The sequence below is a fragment of the Tachysurus fulvidraco genome, chromosome 9, assembly GCF_022655615.1.
Source record: "Tachysurus fulvidraco isolate hzauxx_2018 chromosome 9, HZAU_PFXX_2.0, whole genome shotgun sequence".
Classification (NCBI taxonomy): domain Eukaryota; kingdom Metazoa; phylum Chordata; class Actinopteri; order Siluriformes; family Bagridae; genus Tachysurus; species Tachysurus fulvidraco.
Window position 1 is genome coordinate 21,087,355 of NC_062526.1, and position 24,497 is coordinate 21,111,851.

At 38.3% G+C, this 24,497-nt stretch overlaps 2 protein-coding genes across 5 annotated transcripts in view; both read left to right on the forward strand.

Moving 5' to 3' along the window:
- Window positions 1-1,475: 1,475 nt before the first annotated feature.
- Window positions 1,476-13,862, forward strand: sec63 (SEC63 homolog, protein translocation regulator). The gene is made up of 20 exons (XM_047819031.1): window positions 1,476-1,792; window positions 3,551-3,650; window positions 4,418-4,532; window positions 4,657-4,769; window positions 5,275-5,336; window positions 5,440-5,498; window positions 6,230-6,280; window positions 6,397-6,505; window positions 6,785-6,879; window positions 7,363-7,495; window positions 7,931-8,023; window positions 8,114-8,259; window positions 8,356-8,503; window positions 8,613-8,695; window positions 9,886-9,948; window positions 10,062-10,229; window positions 10,344-10,505; window positions 10,630-10,830; window positions 11,198-11,302; window positions 11,418-13,862. The coding sequence occupies exons 1-20, from the start codon at window positions 1,669-1,671 to the stop codon at window positions 11,553-11,555; spliced, it is 2,268 nt and encodes a 755-aa protein (XP_047674987.1). The 5' UTR covers window positions 1,476-1,668; the 3' UTR covers window positions 11,556-13,862.
- An 826-nt stretch (window positions 13,863-14,688) lies between these two features.
- scml4 (Scm polycomb group protein like 4) overlaps window positions 14,689-24,497 on the forward strand; it is a 36,629-nt gene continuing 26,820 nt past the window's right edge. Inside the window, exons 1-3 of one of the 4 annotated variants that reach the window (XM_027147618.2) lie at window positions 14,689-14,933; window positions 15,083-15,207; window positions 24,148-24,382. In XM_027147618.2, the coding sequence (XP_027003419.2) occupies window positions 24,184-24,382 (199 nt within the window). In that variant the 5' untranslated portion in view covers window positions 14,689-14,933; window positions 15,083-15,207; window positions 24,148-24,183. The other 3 variants (XM_027147619.2, XM_047819034.1, XM_027147620.2) reach the window with 3 other exon arrangements.

A 24,497-nucleotide genomic window follows, 5' to 3' on the forward strand; every position in this document is an offset into this window, starting at 1 on the left:
GAGATGGTTCTATTGGTAGAAGGATGTTGGAAGTGGAGCTGCCAGGTAAGAGGTCAAGAGGAAGGTCAAAGAGGAGATATTTGGATGTGTTAAATGAGGACATGAAGGTAATTGATGTGAGAGTAGAGGATGCCGATGACAGAGTTAGGTGGAAACTGATGATTCGCTGTGACGACCCCTAACGAGAAAAGCTCAAAGTAGAAGAAGAAGAATATGAAGAAGAAAAATAGAATAAGCCTGTAACCAATCCCTTACTTACTGACTAATTTAATTACATAAGTGATTAATATCTTAATATTTACTAACTAAATAATTAAATCACTAAACATTAATAACAAGTTAAAAGCCATTTTGATGAAAACTAACAGATCTTAATACAAGACAGGTTTTTTATGTGTGTGACGTCAAACCGATTTGAATAAATCGTGAAAACATAAAAACAGATGTTGAAATATTTAATCTGTGAAATATTACTACCAAAACAAACCAAATAAATAATTTAATAAATAATAATAATAAGCACACTGAATCATTTTGGCCTCAGTTTAAACAAAATGGAATTAAAAATATAAAGTTGTGTAATTCATCATTTTTTTAAATAAAGGTTTTAACCCCCTTAGTGTAAATAATTTAATTTTGCATGAAACTATTTTGCCAAGACCTTATAAGAAAGAATTTATTTTAGGGAATTTTATACAATTTAAGCTCCATTTGTATAAATAAATGGAAATTTGGATTAAAGTGAACATTTCAGGAAAAAAATATATAAAATTAAAAAATATTTTAAAAAAATCCAAAAAATTATTAAAATTAAATGCAAGAATTTATTTTAGAAAATTTTATACAATTTAAGCTCCATTTGCATAAATAAATGTAAATTTGAATTAAAAGTAACATTTCAACAAAAAAATATAAAATTAAAAAATATTAATTAATATTAAATAATTTATAAAATTAACAATTACCTGTCATGACTTTATTTAAATACAAATAAAAAAAAAGGGTAAAAATAAACCTTACCACTGTGCGCATGCGTAGAACACGTACTCCAATCCCCAGACCCGGTATTGGTTGTATTGTTGTCACTCGTCAGTTGTCCGTGATGTGAGTGAACACGGCTAACGACCATCTTGTCATAGCAAATATAAAATAAAAGTCCCAAAATAAATGAAAGAAATTAATTCTTTATCGTTTTTTGTCACTATTGTTTCAAGACTCTATTATTATTCTTTACTAATTAAAACTTGTATGTAATAAACGTGTATTTAAACCTATGAATCCAAACGCTGCGAGGCGTTTCAAATAAAACTAAATAGACTTTTATTCTACAATATGTTCGTAGATGTGTAGAAGCTTGCTTCAAACGTCTCGTCTTTTTTTATCCTCACCAGTATTCTGGTAGATTTCGTCTTTGGTATATGTTTGGCTACTGGAATCGTTTATGATTTAAATCCCTGGTATAATTGGTGGATGAAGACCTTCCAGCCAATCAAAAAGGTGGAGGTGGGATTTGTCGGATACGGGTGGGAAAAGAACGCACGCGCGTCCTGACTGCTAGCCTGGCTGTAGGCTGAGGGGCGGATAAGCAGAAGCAGCAGCAGAAGCAGCGGTAGCGGCGGAGAAGGAGAAGAAGCGGGCAGTGGAGGGATTTTTCTCGCCCGCTCCGACATGGCCGGACAGCAGTTCCAGTATGACGACAGCGGCAATACGTTTTTCTATTTTCTCACGTCCTTCGTTGGTTTAATTGTCATCCCGGCCACCTATTACCTCTGGCCCCGGGATCAGAATGCAGGTGAGGAGGAGGGGAGGATGTGCTTGGAACCGCGTTAGCATGCTAGTTAGCATGCTAGCTAGCTAGCCACTGTGCGCTAATATGAACTCTATATGCTCTTTGGCATTATGATTAGCGCGAGCGTTTATTTTCTTATTAACAGCTCGTTGTTAATAGCTAAAGCGTGTGTGTGTGTGTGTGTGTGTGTGTGTGTGTGTGTGTGTGTGTGTGTGTGTGTGTGTAAGATAATTTGCTGAAGGATTACCAGCTAACTTGGGTTGCTGTAGACACAAACGCGTAGTAAACCTTTGACTATGTAGCCAGCAGGCTATCAAATTAACGTCATTTACGTATCTTACGTAACGTCACCTTGTGTTGTGATTTATAACGCAAAGCACGTTGCTAGCCACTTGTTGTGTTATTTATTTACGTCTAGAGTTGTTTATTAGCCGCTCGACACCTAAGGTAGTGTTCGAAAAGTGTTCATACGTCAAGACTGCGTGTGAGAAACATGTCTTTAACGCGGTCACGTCTGCAGTCTGACGTGTCGATAACAACTTTATTCAGTCGCCCGGAAACGTCACGGGTTCATTTGCTTAGTCGTTCATTTCTGGTGAATCGGATTACAAATGAGAACAATGTAGAGGTAGAATTCAATATCAAAAAGTTTTATTTGCGTTGAAAATATATGTTTTTAGAGAGAAGACATCTTATGGCACAGGATCAGGCACAAACAGACTCAGCAAAAATAATCAGCAAGTTGTCATGAAAAAGTTTACTTGCAAATATCGTAAAAAATGAATAATGTAGTTGTGTGACTGTTGAACAGGCAGTGATTGGTGGTTGGGAACAGTAGAGTTCAGCGATTGGTGGTTGGGAACAGTAGAGTTCAGCGATTGGTCTTTGGGAACAGTAGAGTTCAGCGATTGGCGGTTGGGAACAGTAGAGTTCAGCGATTGGCGGTTGGGAACAGTAGAGTTCAGCGATTGGCGGTTGGGAACAGTAGAGTTCAGCGATTGGCGGTTGGGAACAGTAGAGTTCAGCGATTGGCCGTTGGGAACAGTAGAGTTCAGCGATTGGCCGTTGGGAACAGTAGAGTTCAGCGATTGGCCGTTGGGAACAGTAGAGTTCAGCGATTGGCCGTTGGGAACAGTAGAGTTCAGCGATTGGCCGTTGGGAACAGTAGAGTTCAGCGATTGGCCGTTGGGAACAGTAGAGTTCAGCGATTGGCCGTTGGGAACAATGGTGATCAATCTGCATGAGACAAATTTGCTCCATGTAAATGATCCTCTGTCTAAGGATCAATCGTCCTATTTCTGTTGAAGAAACATATAAAATAAAATCACATTTGTGGTCTCATGCGTTTTATTCAGGTGTCAGACAACAGTTGAAGCTGTGATGACACGATAGGATTTATTTATCCTAACTGTTTAAGGCACTAATCTACACTCAAACAGTCTTTCCATAATAATGTTGAATGTTAGAATGTTGCCGTAAGAGTTAAAAGATTAAACCCGGATGCTAATAATGAGGTAAATAACACCTCAGATTTGAAATCCTAATCTAATCATCTTACAGTATCAGATATTGATCTCGCAGTCATTTGATTTGTTGTCACTTTGAAAATAAATGTTTTCAAATTGAATGTTTTGTTTGTGTTAATATCATCTCAAGTCGAATTTCGTGTTGAGTATCGAGTTTTAAATGACAGTTTATGACCTTTAATAAAGCTCTGAAGGACTGAGAATTAGTTGTTGTAACGAATTTTTTTTCTTTCAGAACAATTGCGGTTGAAGAGCTTGCGAAGAGTTCATGGGAGATGTCTGTGGTACCGCCTCAGACTCATGAAATCACAGCAGAGCATTGTCCCAACACTAAAGTGAGTGTGTGCAAAAGAGAGACACTTTTGTGAAAAACTCAGTGGTGGTCGCTGTCATCCCTCGACGACTTGGCAAACGATGAGCATATAGTATAATTACTGTAGGGTGTCATTTAAAATGTTCGAACTGACACTAATGTAATATTTTTTTTAATTACCCTTCTTTTCCCTTTCTAACGCTTTTACAAAAGAGCTTTGTCTACAATGGCACGCTCGTTATAAATGGATTTGCAAAGCAGGTTTTTTTTTCGTATCCTACAAAGAAAAACGTTTAACCGTCGCCATGACAACACTTTCAGAACGTTTAACATATTCAACAGCAGTTTGATGACATTAAATGAAATGATAAATGGATAAAAAGTATGACGTGCTCGTTTTATTTTCCATCTAGAAAAAGGCTGTAATGTAAGAGCTTCTCATTAAACCGCTCTCGCTCATTAGGCAGATTATTACCCAAAAAAAGGAAAAGTCTGCGGAAAGTAAACAAGAAAATAACCCTTATCTCCAACTCGTACATTTATTTTTATAGCTTGTGGTTATTCTGAAATCACTGTTAGACATCATGCAGCTTCATAGTTTTAGATTCCTGCCTGTGTTGCCATGGAAATTGTTGACTGTGATCTGTATGTACACTTTCCCACCATAGCCCTCATGACTGAAATGTGTATAAGAAGTGAAAATGCAAAAAATCTCTCATTTTTAAAATTGCACATTAACGAGAGAATTGCCAAGCTTAATTTTAATTTGTTTGTTGATTGTCTCAACAGAAAAGGAGCCCTGCTGTTTGGTTGGGCGGTTTTTCTCTTCCTGGCTTATAAGGTGTCTAAATTAGATCGCGAGTACCAGGAGTATAACCCCTTTGAGGTTCTAAATCTAGATCCGGTAAGATTTAAAAAAAATAAATCAAAAACAGGATGTGTGTTGTATTTAATGTCTGTTTTTCTTATGGCTCTTGCTGTCCAAACATCCCTGAGGAGAGTGTGTGTGCATATTTGTGTGTTTTTAGGGTGCGTCTGTGTCCGAAATCAAGAAGCAGTACAGAGCGTTGTCCCTGAAATACCACCCTGACAAAGGAGGAGATGAGGTCATGTTCATGAAGATCGCTAAAGCTTATTCAGCGTAAGGACCACGCCGCTGCTTCTATGCTTTGGATTTATTTATTCATATCGTTTGTCCTGGTGAAGCCAGAACACATTACACTAGCAACGGTTACAACAAAGCACAGAGGTATAATATAGAAAGAGCTTCCATGGTCGTGCACTATCATGGAGTGACACATGTAAAAAAAAAAAAATTTAGCTATATACATTATAACAGCTTCAAACTAGCGTTAGTAGAGGTACATACAGCGGTGTACTAGGCCATGTGGGTTTGGTTGAGGAAAAATAATTGAATAAACGTAAAGGCTAAACCGAGGCTCCTTTATAATTATAATCGGAGCTCCAAAATGGGCTAAAATGGCCGACTTCCGCTGTTTCTCAGATCAGATGTGCAGGCGCAGACTCTTCGTGAAATAATACGATCACATGACCTATATTTTTAATCTGTGTGTGTGTGGAAAACAAAAAACAACACAAAATTTGTCCAACAATAATAAAAGACATGACATCTGTTGTGTTGGCAGTTTAACCAACGACGAATCGAGGAAAAACTGGGAGACCTACGGCAACCCGGACGGCCCCAGAGGTACACAAGCCAGTGCAGCTCGAGCTCTTTCCAATTTTGTTTAGTACTTCTTCCTAACTTCATCTTCCTGATCTCCGTCTCTGTGTGTCTTCTTTTCATTCAGTGACAAGTTTTGGAATTGCTCTTCCTGCATGGATCGTCGATCAGAAGAACTCTATGCTGGTATTTATACGACAGCTCTGTCTGATTCTTAAATTTGATTGGTCAGAAGGTCTCAGCTCAAAATTCTTCACCGTGCTTGAGAAATTTTTACTAATCTAAGTAAATCCAGACGATCTGGACTCCGAATAGACTTTTCACTCGTATCGTTTTTGTTTTTCAGTTGGAGTTCTGTTTGAGTTGAGAGACGTCGTTAGTTTGTTTAGCGAGTTGTTGACTCAGTGTCACATCAGGGTGTCTGTACAGCTGCCTCCAGTGTGTGCGTTTGTAAATTACTAAGAGAGGTGTCAAACGACTACGGGATGCACAGCGACCATCTTACATAAGTGCAGCATGTATAATTCACCCTTAAGGCATATCACAAGTTTCTGTAATATAGCGTGGTTTCTATAGTAACAGCTCTTTTTCTGGGACTGTTTAAGCAACGGAAGCACAACATAACGCACAAGTAAAAGCAAGTTTTTTTATGGCAGAGGACTCGAAGACACTTTATAGCTGCGTTAACATGAGGGATAACAGGAAATAGCTCTAGTTCTTAATAAATAAAAAAACGCCAAAAGCATTCTGGGATACAAGAGAAATAAAAACGGAACGTTGTGCACTTATAGCTTTGCGTTAGCTCTTTAGTGTCATGGTTTAGTGTATTATTGATTTTCATATATCTGAGACACCCTTCTTTGTGTATGACCTGTTATTGAGGGGTGTGTGTGTGTGTGTGTGTACACTGTTTGCAGGTGCTGCTGGTCTACGGTTTAGCCTTTATGGTCATTCTTCCAGTAGTTGTGGTGAGCCCATTGTTTTAACATCGAATATCTCCTATATAATAATGGATATATAATCCATTTACAGATTGGTGTTAAATATGGATACTAGATGATTTAAATTGTTTTTGTGACTTCAGGGTACGTGGTGGTACCGCTCCATCCGCTACAGCGGCGATCAGATCCTTATCAACACAACCCAGCTCTTCATGCACTTTATGTACAAAACCCCCACCATGAACATGAAACGTAAGTACAAAAGCACCGCGTCCGTAAAGTACATTACACACCGTCTCCGTGGTGACCTCATATCTTGACATTTTTAACCTGCTGTCTAATCATGCTCAGTCAGAGCTACGCATTAACTAAAAATATAAACCACAATCATATTTAAGATTTATTTTGTGTCTAGAGGTGACCTGACCTGATGATTCAGCACAGCGTTGGAACACTGTCAGTTTTAATGTGAAATAAATGCTTGTCTGTCACTTCTATTACTTTAATTTAGGCCTACGTGCTTTTCCACAGGTCTCGTGATGGTGCTGACAGCAGCCTTTGAATTTGACCCACGTAGCAACAAAGAAGCCATTATTAGACCGACGGACAACATCGAAGTTCCACAGGTATGGAACTCGTGTTCATGCTTATGCTTTACCCTTGTGGTGGAGCGAACGTTTACACTCATAAACATGTTTGTGTTCTAACACTTATGTTCTAAGTGTTGTAGTTTCCTAAAAGCTACTGACTAAAATATGACATATCGCACCGTTAATGTTTATCACAGTATCTATAACATTAAGTCTCTAATGCTGAAGGCTGAGGATTCAATAATTTCTTCAGTCTGATTTTCTCATGGAGGTCACGAGTCCAAGTGGAAATCAAAACCGCCTGGTCTCGTCACACGCAGCAAATTACTGAACCCGGTTAAAACAAACAAAAAGTAAAAAATATATATATATTTGTCACTATGTGATGCCGTGTTTTCCCCAAACAGTCATTATGAAGAACAGCGCTTGCTGAGGAATCAGTTGTGCTGCTAAATATTAGCTTAGTGATGTTTCGAATCTCAAGATTCAAAGTTTTTATTTGCCACGTTTTGTTTGTAGCTGATTCGGGAGCTGGGGAACATCAACGTGAAGAAGAAAGAGCCTCCGTTTTGTTACCCATACAGTCTGAAAGCTCGTGTGCTTGTCCTCACACACCTTGCCCGGATGGAGGTGTCTGAGAATATCGAAGAAGGTAAACTTGTACCCTTGTTCTCTCCCCCCGCCCATCTCCAAATTATGTGAAAAATCCTAATAAACCGTCTCCAAACATAGTGAACGACTTTAGATATTAGTCTCAGAATAGTATTAAAACAGTTATTTATTGTTGATTTCAAAGAAGAAAAATCCCATTAGACAATCTGTCAGTCTAAATAGTGACGTATCAATCAGGCTTCGCCATCTCTAATGCGTATTCTTCATGTCTTTATGATTCTCACTCATGATGCTCTGACCAATTCTGTGTAGAAAAAAAAGGTCACAGAAACAATGTCTACTTCATTGAAGGGTTTCTCTATATTTTTGACTCCCATCTTCAGGAGACCAAACAGAGCAAGGATGCAACAGGTGGTTATATTTTGTCTGTCTCTCTCTTTCTCTCTCTCTCTCTCTCTCTCTCTCTCTCTCTCAGATCAACGTTTCGTGGTAAAAAAGTGCCCAGCTTTGCTTCAGGAGATGATCAACGTTGGTTGTCAGCTGACCATGATGGCTACCAGCAGAGGAGGTACACAACACACCACCGTTTTATGATTATGAAGGTGCACCACTTCATGTAGATCATGTCACGTCTGCTTCATACGACTGATGTGTGCAGGTTTCCGTGCTCCCCGACTGTCCTCTATCGAGAACTGTATGAAGCTGTCTCAGATGGTTGTGCAGGGGCTACAGGAGGCCAAGTCTCCTTTATTGCAGCTGCCCCACTTCGAGGAAGAGCACCTCAGATACTGCATCTCCAAAAAGGTACACTCATCCCCAGATATGGCGGGTTTTTTTTACTATTCCAACGTTTATAATCAGAGATTAGCACATTATATATGAGATAAATCTGTCTCTCAGTATAAGGTACGGAGCCTTCAGGACCTGGTGAGTCTGAAGGACTCTGACAGGAGGAGCATGTTGAGGTTTCTGGGCGAATCGAAATATGACGAGGTTATAGCAGTCCTCGGAAGCTTCCCCCACATCACCATGGAAACCAAGCTTCAAGGTAGTGGAGCGGAGGCTTTGCTTCAGTGGCTGTATCTACACGCTGTGTTCCAAAGTGCTTTAAACAATCTTTTGTCTTAATGTGTGTTTTTCTTTTTATAACCACTAAGTGCTGGACGACGAAGACAGTAATAACATCACAGCCGGATCCATCGTCACGGTTACGGTCACCTTGATACGGAAGAGGATGTCTGTAAGGAATACATTTGCATGTGTAGTTGTCGTGTGGATGCATTTATGACTAAAGTGCGTATAATTAGAAGAGAAGCAGTCGGATTATAATAGCAGCCCATGTTTGTAGGTGAGAAGGAAAGGGATGGACTAGACATATTTGTCCGTACATCCTCATACACTAAGGTCTCCGGTATCAAGCGCCTTCATTCAGAGTTCCCACATGAGATGTTAGAGTGAGACTCAAATATATCGTCAGGAAGCTGTCGATCTCTGTCGTGGCAGTAACTCTTAAGATGCTCTGCTGGACAACAGTCCACTACGTTTTGTCCGCGTTCGTGGATTAATAAAAATAAATAAAATTCCAAAAGAACTTTAAACAGATCTGGTCATAAGGACACCCTTGTCTTGCATGTATAAATTGCACAGCTGCAAAGATGATTAAGTCTTAAACTGACTCGTATCAGACCGAACGTGTTCTTGCTAAATAATTTATTACACAAACTCTTCTAGTCACACTTTATCACGTTAATTAATTATCTACAAAATGAAACATTTTCCTAATTGATATTTTTTGCCTAAACGGGAAATGAGCAGCCCTGCATGACCTGAAGATATTGTAGTCTCTGGTGAACACCTTTAGAAAATGAGCCTCACACTCCAGTCTGTTGAGGCGTCAGCACTGTGTGTAGTTACAGGGAACAGCCACAAGAGGTCAGTGTAATATTTTCAGTGGTGATTCATCAAACAGTTGCATTTTAGAAAACAAGTATTTTTTCCCCCAATTTCTTGTTTGATTTAACCTTTCCAGCAAACCTTTTATTTACAAAAGGAAAATCTTCTAAACGCTTGAAAAATGTATCAATATTTATATGTATTTCATTACAGCCGTTAAACCAGCTGTTTAATCTAATATACACGCGATCTAAATTGCGTCTATAAAGGTCATATTTCTCGTTGTACATTTATCAGATTATTAAAATGAATTCATGTTAATAGGGGTTGTTTAGTATTTAAAATGTATTTGCTGGATAATATTAATACCTAATTTTAACTCTTTATTTATGACAAATTTGTCACATCTCAATACAAGATGCTGTTTTTTTTCCCCCTGTTTCATCGATTAAGCGCCCGAGTGCACATTTAATACTGCTGTCGAATTGTTCTCCGCTTGTATTTAATTATGCGACTTATGCTTGTCTCCCACCTAAGGATGTTTTCGAGAAGGAGCAGGAGACTCCAGCACCCGTGGACGAGGCCAACACGGAGGAAGTAGTACGTTTTTAATAATATTTACATTAGGCTTCGTTTCAGTTCATTTTCAGAATTTCTGTGGTAAGTTTTTCAGTCGTTTAACGGGGTTTTTTTTCCTTCTTTTTTTTTTCCAGCAAGGTGACGGCGCTAAGAACAAATTGAAAGTCTGGCAGAATAAGAGTAAAGGTGCTAAGAAAGCAGCCAAGTCCAAAAAGAAGAAGCTGACAAAGAAGAAGCCAGTCTCTCAGCAGCAGGTCAAAGGAGACAAGGCCAAACAAGCCAATGGCAATGTGGCAGGAAATGTAAGTGACCAATCACGGTTCTAAATCATATTTCTGTGGCATTTCATTAGGTTAAATTCTGGTTCATGGGTTTCCTCTTACTGTCCAAAACCTCTGCTGTCATGGCTCTTACAGGAATTGGTAGTAGCAGCCAAAGAGGAAGATGAAGATCTATCCGACAAGGGCAGTGAATCAGACGAAGCAGAGGCAAACAAGGACTCGCCCAGCGAGAGGGACGACGAGAGTGACAAACAGAGCGACACCGAGGCAGACGAGGGCGCTGGAGACGACGAGGAGGTGTGTGGCGCGTTTTTCTTTTCTCGTCTTAATTAAAGAATTTTTTTTTTATTTATTTTTTTAAACTAAAGGTTGGTTCAAAGCTCTAACACAAGTAAGTAATATGTTGCACTGCGGTCTGCAGGAGTGGGAAGCCCTGCAACAGAGCATCCAGCGGCGAGAGCGAGCCTTGCTGGAGACCAAGTCCAAGATCACGCATCCTGTGTACAGTTTGTACTTCCCAGAGGAGAAGCAGGAATGGTGGTGGCTCTACATCGCTGACCGCAAGGATCAGACGCTGGTGTCCATGCCCTACCACGTCTGCACTCTGAACGACACGGAGGAGGTGAGGGATTTGACAAGACGAGGGATTTTCATTTTTTTAATTCAAAATAAAGACCATTCTGCACAGATGGCTAATATTATTATTCTGTATAAGATATGTGTTATACAGTGTAGCAAACTGTGTGTACTGGGGTAGAAATGAGATTTGTGTGTGTGTGAGAGTGAGAGAGACTAGCTGCATCTTGTCCACAGCAGCTTGTTGCCAGGCAACATCCATGCTGCAGTGTCTGTACATTTAAAGAGACAGTTACTGAGCAAACAGATCGGTGTGCCATAATTCACCTAGTGGCAGAAACACACAGGCCGGATAAAATAATCTGTGATTTGTACCGAAATCATTAGTTACTCTTGTTCTTTTGTTTGTGCAGGTCGAGCTGAAGTTCCCTGCTCCATCCAAAACAGGGAATTATCAGTATTCAGTGATTCTGAGGTCAGACTCGTTTATGGGCCTGGATCAGATTAAGCCGTTAAAGGTCAGTTTCTTTGCTTTGAATAGTTTATATTATTTTCAGTATTTGCGGTGTGTCATCAGAATTCATCAATCACCCGGTTGTGAGACGTTACATTGTGCGTTCTTGCTGTTCTCAGTTGGAGGTGCATGAAGCGAAGGCCATGTTGGACAACCATCCGCAGTGGGACATCCCAGAGACTGAGGAAGAAGAGGAAGACCAGGAAGACAGCGACGGAATCGAGGAGTCAGAAGAAGACGACGAAGACAATGACTAATCCAGCCAACCTTCTATGAACTGACTCACACACCCATGTGCCCTGTCATGTTCTCACTCTCTCTCACACACACACACAACACAGCTCAAAAGCACCACCATAAACAGTGTAAACTCAAACGTGACATTTAAGAGGTATATGATGGCCCTTCATGTTTTTTTTCGCCCCCTTTTTGTTTTTTTTTTGCTTTTTTTTCATGATCTGTTCACCTTGAAATCCAAAATGGCTGCAGTCCACAATAAGGCGTTTAAAAGAAATAAACAGACCGCTTCCCTCAAAACACACATCATGATCTTTTTTTTTTTTTTTTTTTGGTATTGATTAGCTATTCGTTTTTTGATAATTTTCTTTTTTTCACGCCGGTCGATAGTGTAACAGATTAACTGATCAGGACACGGGCAGTGAGAGATGGACAGGCTAACAGGTTCAGATGATGTTAAGAGGTAACGCTCAATGAAGGGAACCAGAGGCGTAAACATTAATCGTCTCACTTTCATTCTAGTTCAAGGTCTTTTGGAAACTCTGCTTCAGCTTTGCCCGTGTCACTCCTCCTCATCTCGTCATGATGATTTCAGACATTCCACAGCCAGGTTTTTATTGCGCTCTAGCCTTGATAACGGACCAGCTGTACGGTTTTTAGTGTGTCTTGTTCTCAGAATACAGACCTCTGTGTAGTGAATTCACAGGTTTTGTTAGAGCTGCTGTTTTCTTGACCAAAATTTCTTTTTTCTTTTTTTTTTTCTTTATTAACAGTGAGATATTTCCTCTAAGGCTAAAGATCACTGCAGCTTGCAGCACACTAACTTCATGGCACTGTGTCTCTTTAGGATTTACGTTAAAGACGTATCGAATTTTAAGGCAGGGTCACCAGGATCTCAAGACGTGCCCCCCCCCCCAACAATAAGACTTAACATTTCAAACCTTTTCATATTTTGATCAAGTATCACTTATATAAGATATGATGCCTTATTCTTATTGGAAAGTATAAAGAACATCACTTTTAAATACATTAAATATACATTTTGAGAGATTTTGATTGGATCGTTATTTATTATATATATTTTTTGCATTCATTTCCACACACTTAATTCAAAGTCCTGTTTGTTGTTTTTATTTTAAGTGTGTAATGGGTTTTATATCCAATAACCGAATCCAGTTATCCCTTATATATCTATATATATCTATATATAATAACCTTATTTAAATTAATTTAAAAAGGCTACGTATACAGCGGGTTGAAATCATTTCGGTGACTGTGGGTCTACCGGCGCTCGACAGCAGGCCATGTTTTCTCCCTCTTTAGAGTTTTGCTAGAATTTAGATAAGATAGTTTGTCTATTTTTGTATTGATTCATTTTTGCGATCATATTTCATCAGAGTGTTCGAACGAAAGGTTTTTTTATTTTATTTTAGGAAAGGGGTGGTGGTTATTGACCAGGCGGAGGTGACCTACTGTCTTGTGGTTTCAAATGGTCGAGTGTGTTGTCTATTTTATGTCAGAAGGATGGGCAGTAAGAGATGGTTTTAGCTTCGTTCTCTCTTTCTCGCTCTATTACTAACAGCCTGGATGCCCCCAGACTCCCATAAGGCCCCTACTATAATAATAAAAGGCGATGGATTTAGCCTTCCTGTGGACTTTGTTACTTTTATTTCTATCAAGTATTTTTCAATGGGGATTTTTGTCTGATGGTGTCTGGCTGCGCTTGAACGTGTATCTGTGGCCCATGAGATCTGTTCATTGAATTGAATTGTGGATATGTATAAAATATATCTTTTTAATTAGTTCCCCCTCTTTATATTCTTCTATTATTGTTTTTTTTTTTAACCAATAATACAGGACATTATGGACCCTAGTGCACGTATGTGTTTTAGAGGTTCATATGGAAGTTTGGTCATTTTCAGTAGTCAATCTTAGACCCTTATTATTATTATTATTATTTTTGTGTCTTTTAAAAGAAAGCATTGTATCTTAGTTTTCACGTTCACACACGTTTTATCAAACCGTACACGGTTAGACAGTTTAGTGTTGCAGATCGACACAAACGTAGTGTCCTCTAGAACGATGTGTATGAGAAGCTGTGACATGGAAAATATGGTGAAAATAAGACTTTGTGTACACACACACACACACACACACACACACAGGCTTGACATGTATAGCCCAGCGAAACAAGCCGGAAAAGAGGTGTAGAACCCAGAAAACCAGTATGTCTGCCACTTTTGTTTACGAATAATACTCATTGTAAAAATGGAAATATATATTATTTGTATTTAAGTCATTTCAAATAAAATAATTTTTAAAATTTACTTTTTTTTTCTCCCCCATTTCATTTCAAGGTGCAGATATACACCGGATTATCCCACACACTTTGGCCTGTTTATTACACCTACTGCTTTTTAAAGGAAAAAAGAAATGAAGACTTCTAAAGGCACAAATTTGTTTTAGACTTTATTTCTAAATGTGATGAGGGATTTTTTAACGAATATCCATACTTCCTAGTGCTCGTGTGTAGCTTATTTTCCGACTTAAGCGCACAGCTTTATTTTATACATGCGACTTTAGTGTTTTAACTGGAACTTTCTTGAGGGCGGAAATAAATAAATAGATAAAAGGAAGGAAAAAAACACAATACAAAAAAAAAGAGGGCGCAATTTTCGGATTTTTCTTCCTCGGTATATTTTTGGTAAAAACAAGACTGTGGTTGTTTACACGTCCTATTTAAATATTCTTAAATAGATTTGGGTTTAGATTAATGCGCAAAAACGCACCAGATGCGCAAAAAACGCCAAAATGCGCCTTCTGGTGTGTTTTTGCGCATAAATGTCAAGACTCATTTATTTATTTATTTATTTGTTTGTTTATGTGTATTCCAGGAGCAGAGAATTTATATATTATTGCACTGAGAGCTTATAGGCTTTTGGATTCTCAAGTGTAGTTTTCTTGGCTTGTTTTAGAAAGCTGTATTTAAAAGAAGGCTGATATTTTAGCGCAGGTTTGAAAAGTTTCCAATTGGATCCCTCTTTTAAAAATCACTGCATCTTTAGCTTAAATTATATATATTATATAATTATACATATAGAGGCTGTTTTTGTTGCTTGTCGGCTGTGATATATGGCGGGTTGTATATAATAAACAATTTCTGGAGCGGTGTGTTACATAAACAGCACTGAATGACGAAAAAAAAAGCCCTAAAGGCGAACAGGACTTGGTGTTGAATCGAGGAGCTTTCCAGCTGCAGGTCTCTGCTCAGAGAGAAGGAGGATGATGATGATGAGGATGATGATGGAGGGAAAATGATGCAGATGCTTTTTTCTCCTTCAAACGGATTTATTCGGCAATCCTATACTGGCGTTTTTGGTCATTTGCACCGGGCCTGCGTAAGAATATAAAATTTAAAAAAATAATATGTAATTAATCATATAATGAAATTCAACAAAAATCCAGAGATTCATCATTCTGTTTAATAATGAGCTCCCTGGAGAGCTGAAATCCACGCGGTGTCCCATTCTCTCTTCATTCGCATCAGGGGCGCGCGCAGATCAGCAAACCGAGCTCGAGGCTTCCGGGGCCGGTCGGTCGGTCGGTCTGTCGGTCCGTCTGCACGCGCTTCAGACTCATGAGGACCAAGTCACAGCCATAACAAACGCTGAGGTAAAGTGTGTATCTGTTTATGTCTCAGCATTTTTTATTTGTTATTTTTTTGCATTGCTGGACTGTGTGTGTGTGTGTGTGTGTGTGTGTGTGTGTGTGTGTGTGTGTGTGTGGGTTTAAGGACCGCTGAGTGCGCACCAAGTTCCCAAATGGAGCTCATGCTTTGGGTTCCATGCGACGTTTCGGATGTTTGCATGTAGTTTTGGAAACGATGTACTGTTTGGAGAGCAGCGTTATAACACGTTACGATGCGCGTATGCACTACTGATGTAGACTGAACTCCCGCACGTGCGCTTGGATGTTGTTGTGCACCTTGAGCCTATAGTCTATAATGTACTTTTTTCAAAATGCACCGTTTAGATACGACAACAAAGTAATAACAAAGTTGAGCGCATTGTAAAATCAGGATTGTTATTTATCGCACAGAAAGGTGTGTGTGTGTGTGTGTGTGTGTGTGTGTGTGTGTGTTCTCCTGGGATGTGCCCCACCTGCGCGTTCTGCATTTGCCTTGTCAACAAATCTCAGGATGGATGTTAATCTCGCGCACACAGCTACTATTAAACATCACACCTTTGCATGCTCACGTTTCATCCTGCTGCCTTGTGCATCCATGGTCACGTGGTTTGAACAGCTACGTGAAATGACACAGGACCGAAACTGCTAATAGTTTGATTCTGTGAAATGGCACGTGCTCTTCCCCAATGGACTAATGATTAAAGGTGGTTATGTATGTTCAGAGGAACATGGCTTGTCTAGTTAGGTCCATTAGACAGGGATCTGCATTTAGTGTTCTTTTTGTCTTCTCTTAAAATGCATACACACACACACACACACACACACACACACACACACACACACACACACACACACACACACACACACACACACACACACACACACGCTGTGCAGTGGGGTGTGTGATGAGACCCTGAGGCAACTTGCCAGCCTGAATAGGGACACACACACACACACACACACACACACACACACACACACACACACACACACACACACACACACACACACACACACACAGTCTTTATTATCAGATCAAACAATCCACTAGAGAAACCATCCTCTCTCTCTCTCTCTCTCTCTCTCTCTCTCTCTCTCTCTCTCTCTCTCTCTCTCTCTCTCTCTCTCTCTCTCTCTCTGAGTTTTCAAGGTTGGACGAATAAGCTCTTGCCAGTGCATTCCTCTTGAGCCATCCTGAAAATAAGCCTCATAGTTCATGTAATCTCACTCACATTTTGATGTTAATGAGAAGTTAATAATTAACTCCTGTCGACCTTCTAATAACAAACCCAGAGAGTGAATCTCATACACTTCCTCGTCATGCACACAGTATGCATATAGTGGATGGTAAAGCAGTATGTAGGGAAAGGAGCATGTAAGTGATAGGATTTGTCAGGATAATTCATCACATTAAGTCAGACTTATCTAATTCTGCTTTAAACGAGCCTAAATTCAATATCGATTTATTTTACGGACTCAATGGTGACGATCATTTGTAGGATCTGTCCAATTACTGTATATATTTTGATAACATGCTCACTGTCCTGCTTATAACTTTATACAGGTATTATTGCAAATATTGCTAATGATAGTGTTTAATTAGTGTAAGGATCTAAAACGAATGATAATTATCAAGGCCTTTGGGGTAGGAATCATCCCGCTGAAGAAAGGAGCACATGATAGGACACTTAAGGACACAATTGCCAGGATTGCAGAATATACACAAAATCATTTTATTATTATTATTATTATTATTATTATTATTATTATTATTATTATTATTATTATTATTATTATTATTTATTTATTTATTTATTTATTTATTATGAAATTTTATTATTTATTTATTTATTTATTTATTTATTTATTTATTTATTTATTTATTTATACAATACTTCACCTCCACTAACAGATTATTTGTAGGATCAGAATTAAATTGAATACATTTCAACACATGAAGGTAAGTTTAGATGGTGTCTTTGTGATGTAGAGCATATTTCCGTTGTAAGATCTATTGCAAGGTGTTGGAGAGTGAAAGGGAGTTGTTATGTATAGAGAGACTGATGTGTATACTGTAGATGTGTGTGTGTGTGTGTGTGTGTGTGTGTGTGTGTGTGTGTGTGTGTGTGTGTGTGTGTGTGTGTGTGTGTGTATGCACAACCACAGTGACCTGGTTTTTACAAAAAATGTTGAGAGGAAGAAAAACTCTCAGACTTTCATTTTACTGGTAATATTTTGGAGTTTAGTTTGAGGTCTTTTGTGTATTTGTTTAGATGTAGATGAAGACGAAATCTGGCAACCCTTGTTAATATCCAACCTCTGCTCTATCCAACAAGGTGGAGCTAAGAGATGCCTGAAACCTCTCAGAATGACCTGATCCACCACAGGCTGTGCTCACATGTGGAAGTCAAACTGCCAAACTGATAGCTTCTGCTTTAATAATAAAAGTTTCCTTAATTTCGTTGCAGTCGGCTGAATCGATTCTTCTTCCCGACCTTTAGCTCAGCTTCCTTATCTATATCATGAAGATGGGAATAAGAAACAGGTCCTACTGATGTCCATGAACACTTCCTCAGGAAGGAATTAGCGTCAAGTCTGTAATGAAGTCAGAAATGACGCTGACCTGTTACTTGCTCATTAGCTCTTGGTCACACAATTCCACTCTATAAACTTTGGGTCAGCCAAATAAGGATGAGGTTTATTTCTGAGTCTGAATCCACTCAAGGTTGCAAGGTTTTCTCACCGCCATCACCTCAAGCTTGATCATTAGAGATAAACGTTACAGCTAAATAGTAACTTAAATTTAAAGTTTACAATTTTTATTCTATTTTTATACTTCTGTAAAGCTGCTACAATTATTAAAAGCGCTAGACAAATAAATTGAATTGAATTGATATTCCTCCAGTCGCGTATTAATCATCGTAGCTCACCCTAACCACCTGAAACCTTCATCTCTGCTCCACAGTGTAGAGATCTGATCCGTGATCAGTTTAAAGGGGATTCCTTCATAATGGTTAAGGCAGAAGGATCACCAGTGTGAGGACGCTGAAATATTTAACAAATTATAAAAACACTGTCTAATGTCTAAGGGGTGAAAAAAATACCAGTACATGATATTGATTTAACGTCAGTGTGTAAAGCATTCTTTAAACTTATATCTTATATCTAGAACATTTATTTATTTATTTATTTATATATATATACATTCATAAACTAGAAATAATAACATTTTATTATAATGAGTTAAAAACAGCTCACCTAAAGCCATTAAATAAAACTTCCATTTATTGCAATAAATCTTTAAATATTTAACAGTTCAATTATAGTTTCAGTTTTCTTTTGTTAGCTAAATCGTATTTTATGATACTTTCTGTATATATTGTGTTATGGTATTTTTTTTTCAGATATCCCACTTTGTATTAAATTTGTATTGTATTTATTTTATATTTATTCTAATTTTTATTGTATAGATTATATATTTATATTTTTATATTTATACTTAGGTTTTAGAGATTCCAGGCTAAACTCTCTCTCACACACACACACACACACACACACACACACACACACACACACACACACACACACACACACACACACACACACACACACACACATACTTGTTTGTCATCCATCTTACTTTCTGGAACATGTGCCTCCTCCCTCTGGTGTGTAACTATGTACGGATGTATTCATATGTGTGTGTAAATGTTGGTGTGTGTATATGTATATGTGTGTGTGTATGTGGGTGTGTGTATATGTATAAGTGTGTGTATGTGCGTGTGTGTATATGTATATGTGTGTGTATGTGCGTGTGTGTGTATGTGTGTGTGTGTATGTGCGTGTGTGTGTATATGTATATGTGTGTGTGTGTATGTGCGTGTGTGTATATGTATATGTGTGTGTGTATGTGGGTGTGTATATATGTATATGTGTGTGTGTGTATGTGCGTGTGTGTATATGTATATGTGTATGTGTGTGTGTGTGTGTGTGTGTGTGTGTGTGTGTGTATGTGCATGTGTGTATATGTATATGTGTGTGTGTGTGTATGTGCGTGTGTGTATATGTGTGTGTGTATGTGCGTGTGTGTATATGTATATGTGTGTGTGTGTATGTGTGTGTGTGTATATGTATATGTGTGTGTGTATGTGCTTGTGTGTATATGTATATGTGTGTGTGTATGTGCGTGTGTGTATATGTATATGTGTGTGTCTATGTGGGTGTGTGTATATGTATATGTGTGTGTGTATGTGCGTGTGTGTATATGTATATGTGTGTGTATGTGGGTGTGTGTGTATGTGTATGTGCATGTGTGTATATGTATATGTGTGTGTGTGTGTATGTGCGTGTGTGTATATGTATATGTGTGTGTGTATGTGCGTGTGTGTATATGTATATGTGTGTGTGTGTATGTGCGTGTGTGTATATGTATATGTGTGTGTGTATGTGCGTGTGTGTATATGTATATATGTGTGTGTATGTGCGTGTGTGTATATGTATGTGTGTGTGTATGTGCGTGTGTGTATATGTATATATGTGTGTATGTGCGTGTGTGTATATGTATGTGTGTGTGTATATATATGTGTGTGTGTGTATGTGTGTATATGTATATGTGTGTGTGTATGTGCGTGTGTGTATATGTATATGTGTGTGTATGCATGTGCGTGTGTGTATATGTATATGTGTGTGTGTATGTGCGTGTGTGTATATGTATGTGTGTGTGTATGTGCGTGTGTGTATATGTATATGTGTGTTTGTATGTGGGTGTGTGTATATGTATATGTGTCTGTATGTGGGTGTGTGTATATGTATATGTGTGTGTATATGTATGTGTGTGTGTATGTGCGTGTGTGTATATGTATGTGCGTGTGTGTATATGTATATGTGTGTGTATGTGCGTGTGTGTATATGTATGTGCGTGTGTGTATATGTGTGTATATGTATATGTGTGTTTGTATGTGGGTGTGTGTATATGTATATGTGTCTGTATGTGGGTGTGTGTATATGTGTGTATATGTATATGTGTGTTTGTATGTGGGTGTGTGTATATGTATATGTGTCTGTATGTGGGTGTGTGTATATGTATATGTGTGTGTATATGTATATGTGTGTGTATGTGCGTGTGTGTATATGTATATGTGTGTATGTGCGTGTGTGTATATGTGTGTGTGTGTGTGTATGTATATGTGTGTGTGTGTATGTGCGTGTGTGTATATGTGTGTGTGTGTATGTGTGTGTGTGTATATGTGTGTGTATGTGCGTGTGTGTATATGTGTGTGTGTGTATGTGCGTGTGTGTATATGTATATGTGTGTGTGTGTGTGTATGTGCGTGTGTGTATATGTGTGTATTTGTGTGTGTCTCTATTTGAATACTCATTGCATTCCACAATCGTACTCTCTTTTCCATCATCGTTTTTTTTTTTTTTTGTGGACTGATTTTAAGAACCTTGTGAAAAAATAAATATCTGATGTAATGGCAGGACGTTAGGTGTGTTTAGATTTATGAAATTTTTTTAATAGTCTCACAAATCGTTCGCTTTTTTAATAAAGTGTTGTTTCTTTAGTAAGAACAGGGTCATCAGTACAAAGTCAGTATAATAGTTGTATAAATAGGTACGAACATGTTAAGGAAGGAGTCTCCAGTGTCAGTGCTTTATAATGATCAGTAGGTTTTTCTCCTTCCATGGGAGAATCGTCAGGACAGTAAGGTTTGTTCTTTTCTTCGAACTAGTATAATAATTTATATTTGAATGTATTTAGCTGGTTTTTTTTTTACGCTGATGCAAATCCGATAATAGTGTGATTTTACTTTTATCCTTTTGGCAGCAGCGGCCTGGTTTCACTCGATTCTGTTTAACCCTGTTTGTGTGTGTTTACCTTCATCCTTCATCACGAACACATACAGTGCAAGACACATACACGTAAAGTTCGACTCACTGTATATTTAATTATTTTTCTTTTATATTTATTCTTTTGCTGCTGTTATGTGCAGTAAGACTCCTCACCTGTGTCTTCTGTGTCTCACGACGTTTCCCTGTCGCTCACGTGTTGTGAAAATTTACGATGTCATCATCAGTCTAAAATACGCTTTATTTCCGTGTCACGTTCGCGTGATTTTACGTTCCTTAATGTAACTGGAAAAGGTTAAAAATACATACATTAATAAAGAGTGTAAAGACTGACACGTTACCATCTGTGTGTGTGTGTTTGTGTGTGGGGGGGCGGGGTGTGTGCATGTGTGTGTGTGTGTGTGTGTGTTGCATTAATTATGCTTAGGCAGCCTTTAATGCACATCTCGCACATGAACATAACAAACAGTGAAGGTTGAGACAGTGACCGAGGTTTGTGTTTCTTTCCCAATGTTTGAAATTTATTTTGCTTTTCCTCACTGAAAAGACTATACACTCGCCCCAGGTCTCAAATGTATACAAAAAGTTAGATTTTTTTTTTGTGTCTCTTTTGTCCTTAAAGAGAACTTTGTCTGATCTGTGGAATCGATCCTGCACCGTTTCATTAACTCCCATCCCTCATGCGTGTCTTTTTAGTCTTTCAGCATGTCAAGTCGTGACAGATGTATAGTTTTTTCTTTTTGTGCTTTAGAAGCAAAAATGCCTAATTTAAATACTTACAGATAATTAAAGAAATAAATCTTCAGCTTTCCTCAATTGAGACTTCGTGAGTTTTTAGCCTCCTAAATAATTTCTGCTTAGATTTTTTACATTTTTTTTTGCATAAAGGCAGGTTGAAAAAATCCCATTAAGGTTTCTATATTAAACCTTTTTCCCCCTGAGAAAGAAGATGCGTTTTTAGTTTAAGATCTCTTCATTGTTTTTTCCATAAAGACCCTAAATTGGGGGAATATGCATCCCTCTGGAGAGCAAGTCTGCCTCAGTCTTTAGCCTCGATTAAGACTTTCAATGGGAGAGAAAGAGGTTGAAAGAGGGCAAGGCTGAAAAGGAAGAACTTTGTTCACTTTTTCTTATTTAATCCGCAGAAAAATGAGCTCTGCCTCACAGGCCAAACTATTTAGACCTTGCTTCACAATGACTCCTTTGTGCAACATGGTTCCCTAATTCAAATGCAATTTTTGAATCTGTTAGTCGTTCGGTTCGGTTAAAAAGGTTGTACATTAAATCTTGACACGTGCTTCTCCATCAGTGCTCGTCTCAGGGCTTTAGTTTTGCTGCAGAAAACAGCGGCCCATTAAAAGGTTAGGAGCCGATGGAGATTATTGACTTGGAGACGCTGAAGAGTTCCATGAAGCTTTTGGTTGATGAATAATTATAATTCCTTTTTATGAAGAATATTAGATGTTATTACATGCAAATATATAAGAAAAACACAAATGGGAGAAAATTACTTGACTCTGTTTCAAATAACTGCACATCCTGAAGTGTTTTATTCCTTCTGTACTACAACGATTACATTTTTATTGATTAACAAAGATGCATCCATCTATATTTACACTATAAAACTTTTAGGAGTAAATCATTTTCATTTTCTTTGATTTCAGTGAATTTAATCATCAAGTGAAATCTATAATAACAGGGATAACAACATCAAATCAAATCTCTACCAACAAATCGAGCGCAGATTGCTCATGTTTAATCACGTCTTTATCACTTATGTCATAGCAGATGTTATCATAACAGTGTTATAACCGATGCTTTCCTTTACGCAGCTTGTAACAGGGAAACAGAAGAGAACACACACCCCGACTTACCTTCCTATTAACCACCTGCGCTTCACATCTCTCGAATGCTTTTGACCTGTGTTTAATTACTATTCAGTTTAGCACTGTTTATAACCACCTGTATTTTCTTTCATTTGTATTTACTGACTTTCTGACATCTGCTTGAGCCATTCCTAAGATTCTGACCAGATCCCAAGAGAACCTGTTCCCACTAATCTGGCCTGTTCCTAATAAACTGGCCTATTCCTAATAAACTTGCCTGTTCCTAATATTCTGGCCTGTTCTTAATAAACTGGACTGTACCTAATAATTTGGCCTGTTCCTAATAAACTGGCCTGTTCCTAATAAAATGGACTGTACCTAATAAACTGGCCTGTTCCTAATAAACTGGCCTGTTCCTTTTCCTTCACCATCATATCGACCTGCGGATGATTTTTCTGTTGTAAAGCGACGTAATTGATTAATTTTGTATGAATTAAAAATAACCACGTGCTTCCTGACCAATCAGAATGGAGAATCTATTTTATTTTTTGGGGTTCATAGATTTTATACTTCAGATATCTAGTTATTAATTCTATCTTTTTTATAATCTGAACAGAAAAACAAGCTTCAGATGATTCATGTGCTCCAAAAATCTGTTTATATTTAAAATGTATTTAATATATTTGTGGAAAATGTCAGTGTTTAAGGTTTTTGTGGTAACAATAAAGGCTTTGGATTGTTTTTTTTTTAATAATGTGAATATCATTTTTTTAAATGTTAAAATTGTAAGAATTGGCCTTGACTCTCAGTCAATCATCAAGGATTTCACAGTTTTTTCCATGATTTTTTTTTAAAATTTGTTCATTATTTTTTTACATGTTTGCATCGTTTGTTTATTTTTATTTTTTTGCATTTTTGCTGAAATTTCCTCCATATTTGGTGGAGTTTTTTAAAGGATGTAGGTTTTCGTCAGATTTCTTCCGAGACGCGTCGTGTGACGTCACCACAACACGCCTCCGGTCTCTTCTGTCCACGTGTGTGTCCACGTGTGTGATCATGAACACAACTCTCAGAGAAAGTCGATACACACGTGTCTCACAGGGACGAGTTTATATGCAGTGAAATTTTTTATATACAAAAATCTGACACTGAATGAAGTGAAAGGATCATGTCTGTGTGTGTGTGTGTGTGTGTGTGTGTGTGTGTGTGTGTGTGTGTGTGTGTGTGTGTGTGTGTGTGTGCCTCTCAGTGTAATGTTAGGGCTGGAGTGTGTGTTACCAAGGGAATGAGACTGCGTGGCAGAGATCTGGAAGATTCCACCGGCTCCTGGATACCGAGCATCCTGCGCGTGCAGACTGTCAGGCTTCGCCTTCGCCTCGATCGCCGCACCGACAGGGGGCGGAGCCTCTGGCAGCTGGTTGACCTGAGCGGAGAGACGAGTGGGCGGGGTTTATGGAATAGGACTCCGCCCACTTGTTCACAGAGTAAGACCTCGAGATCTTTAGTGAACTTTCAGGACTTTCTAGTTGCAGCAATTCAGTATTTTATGCTCTAGATCAAAGTGTACCGTGTTTTTGGTCATTATTAGTAAGCTGTTGT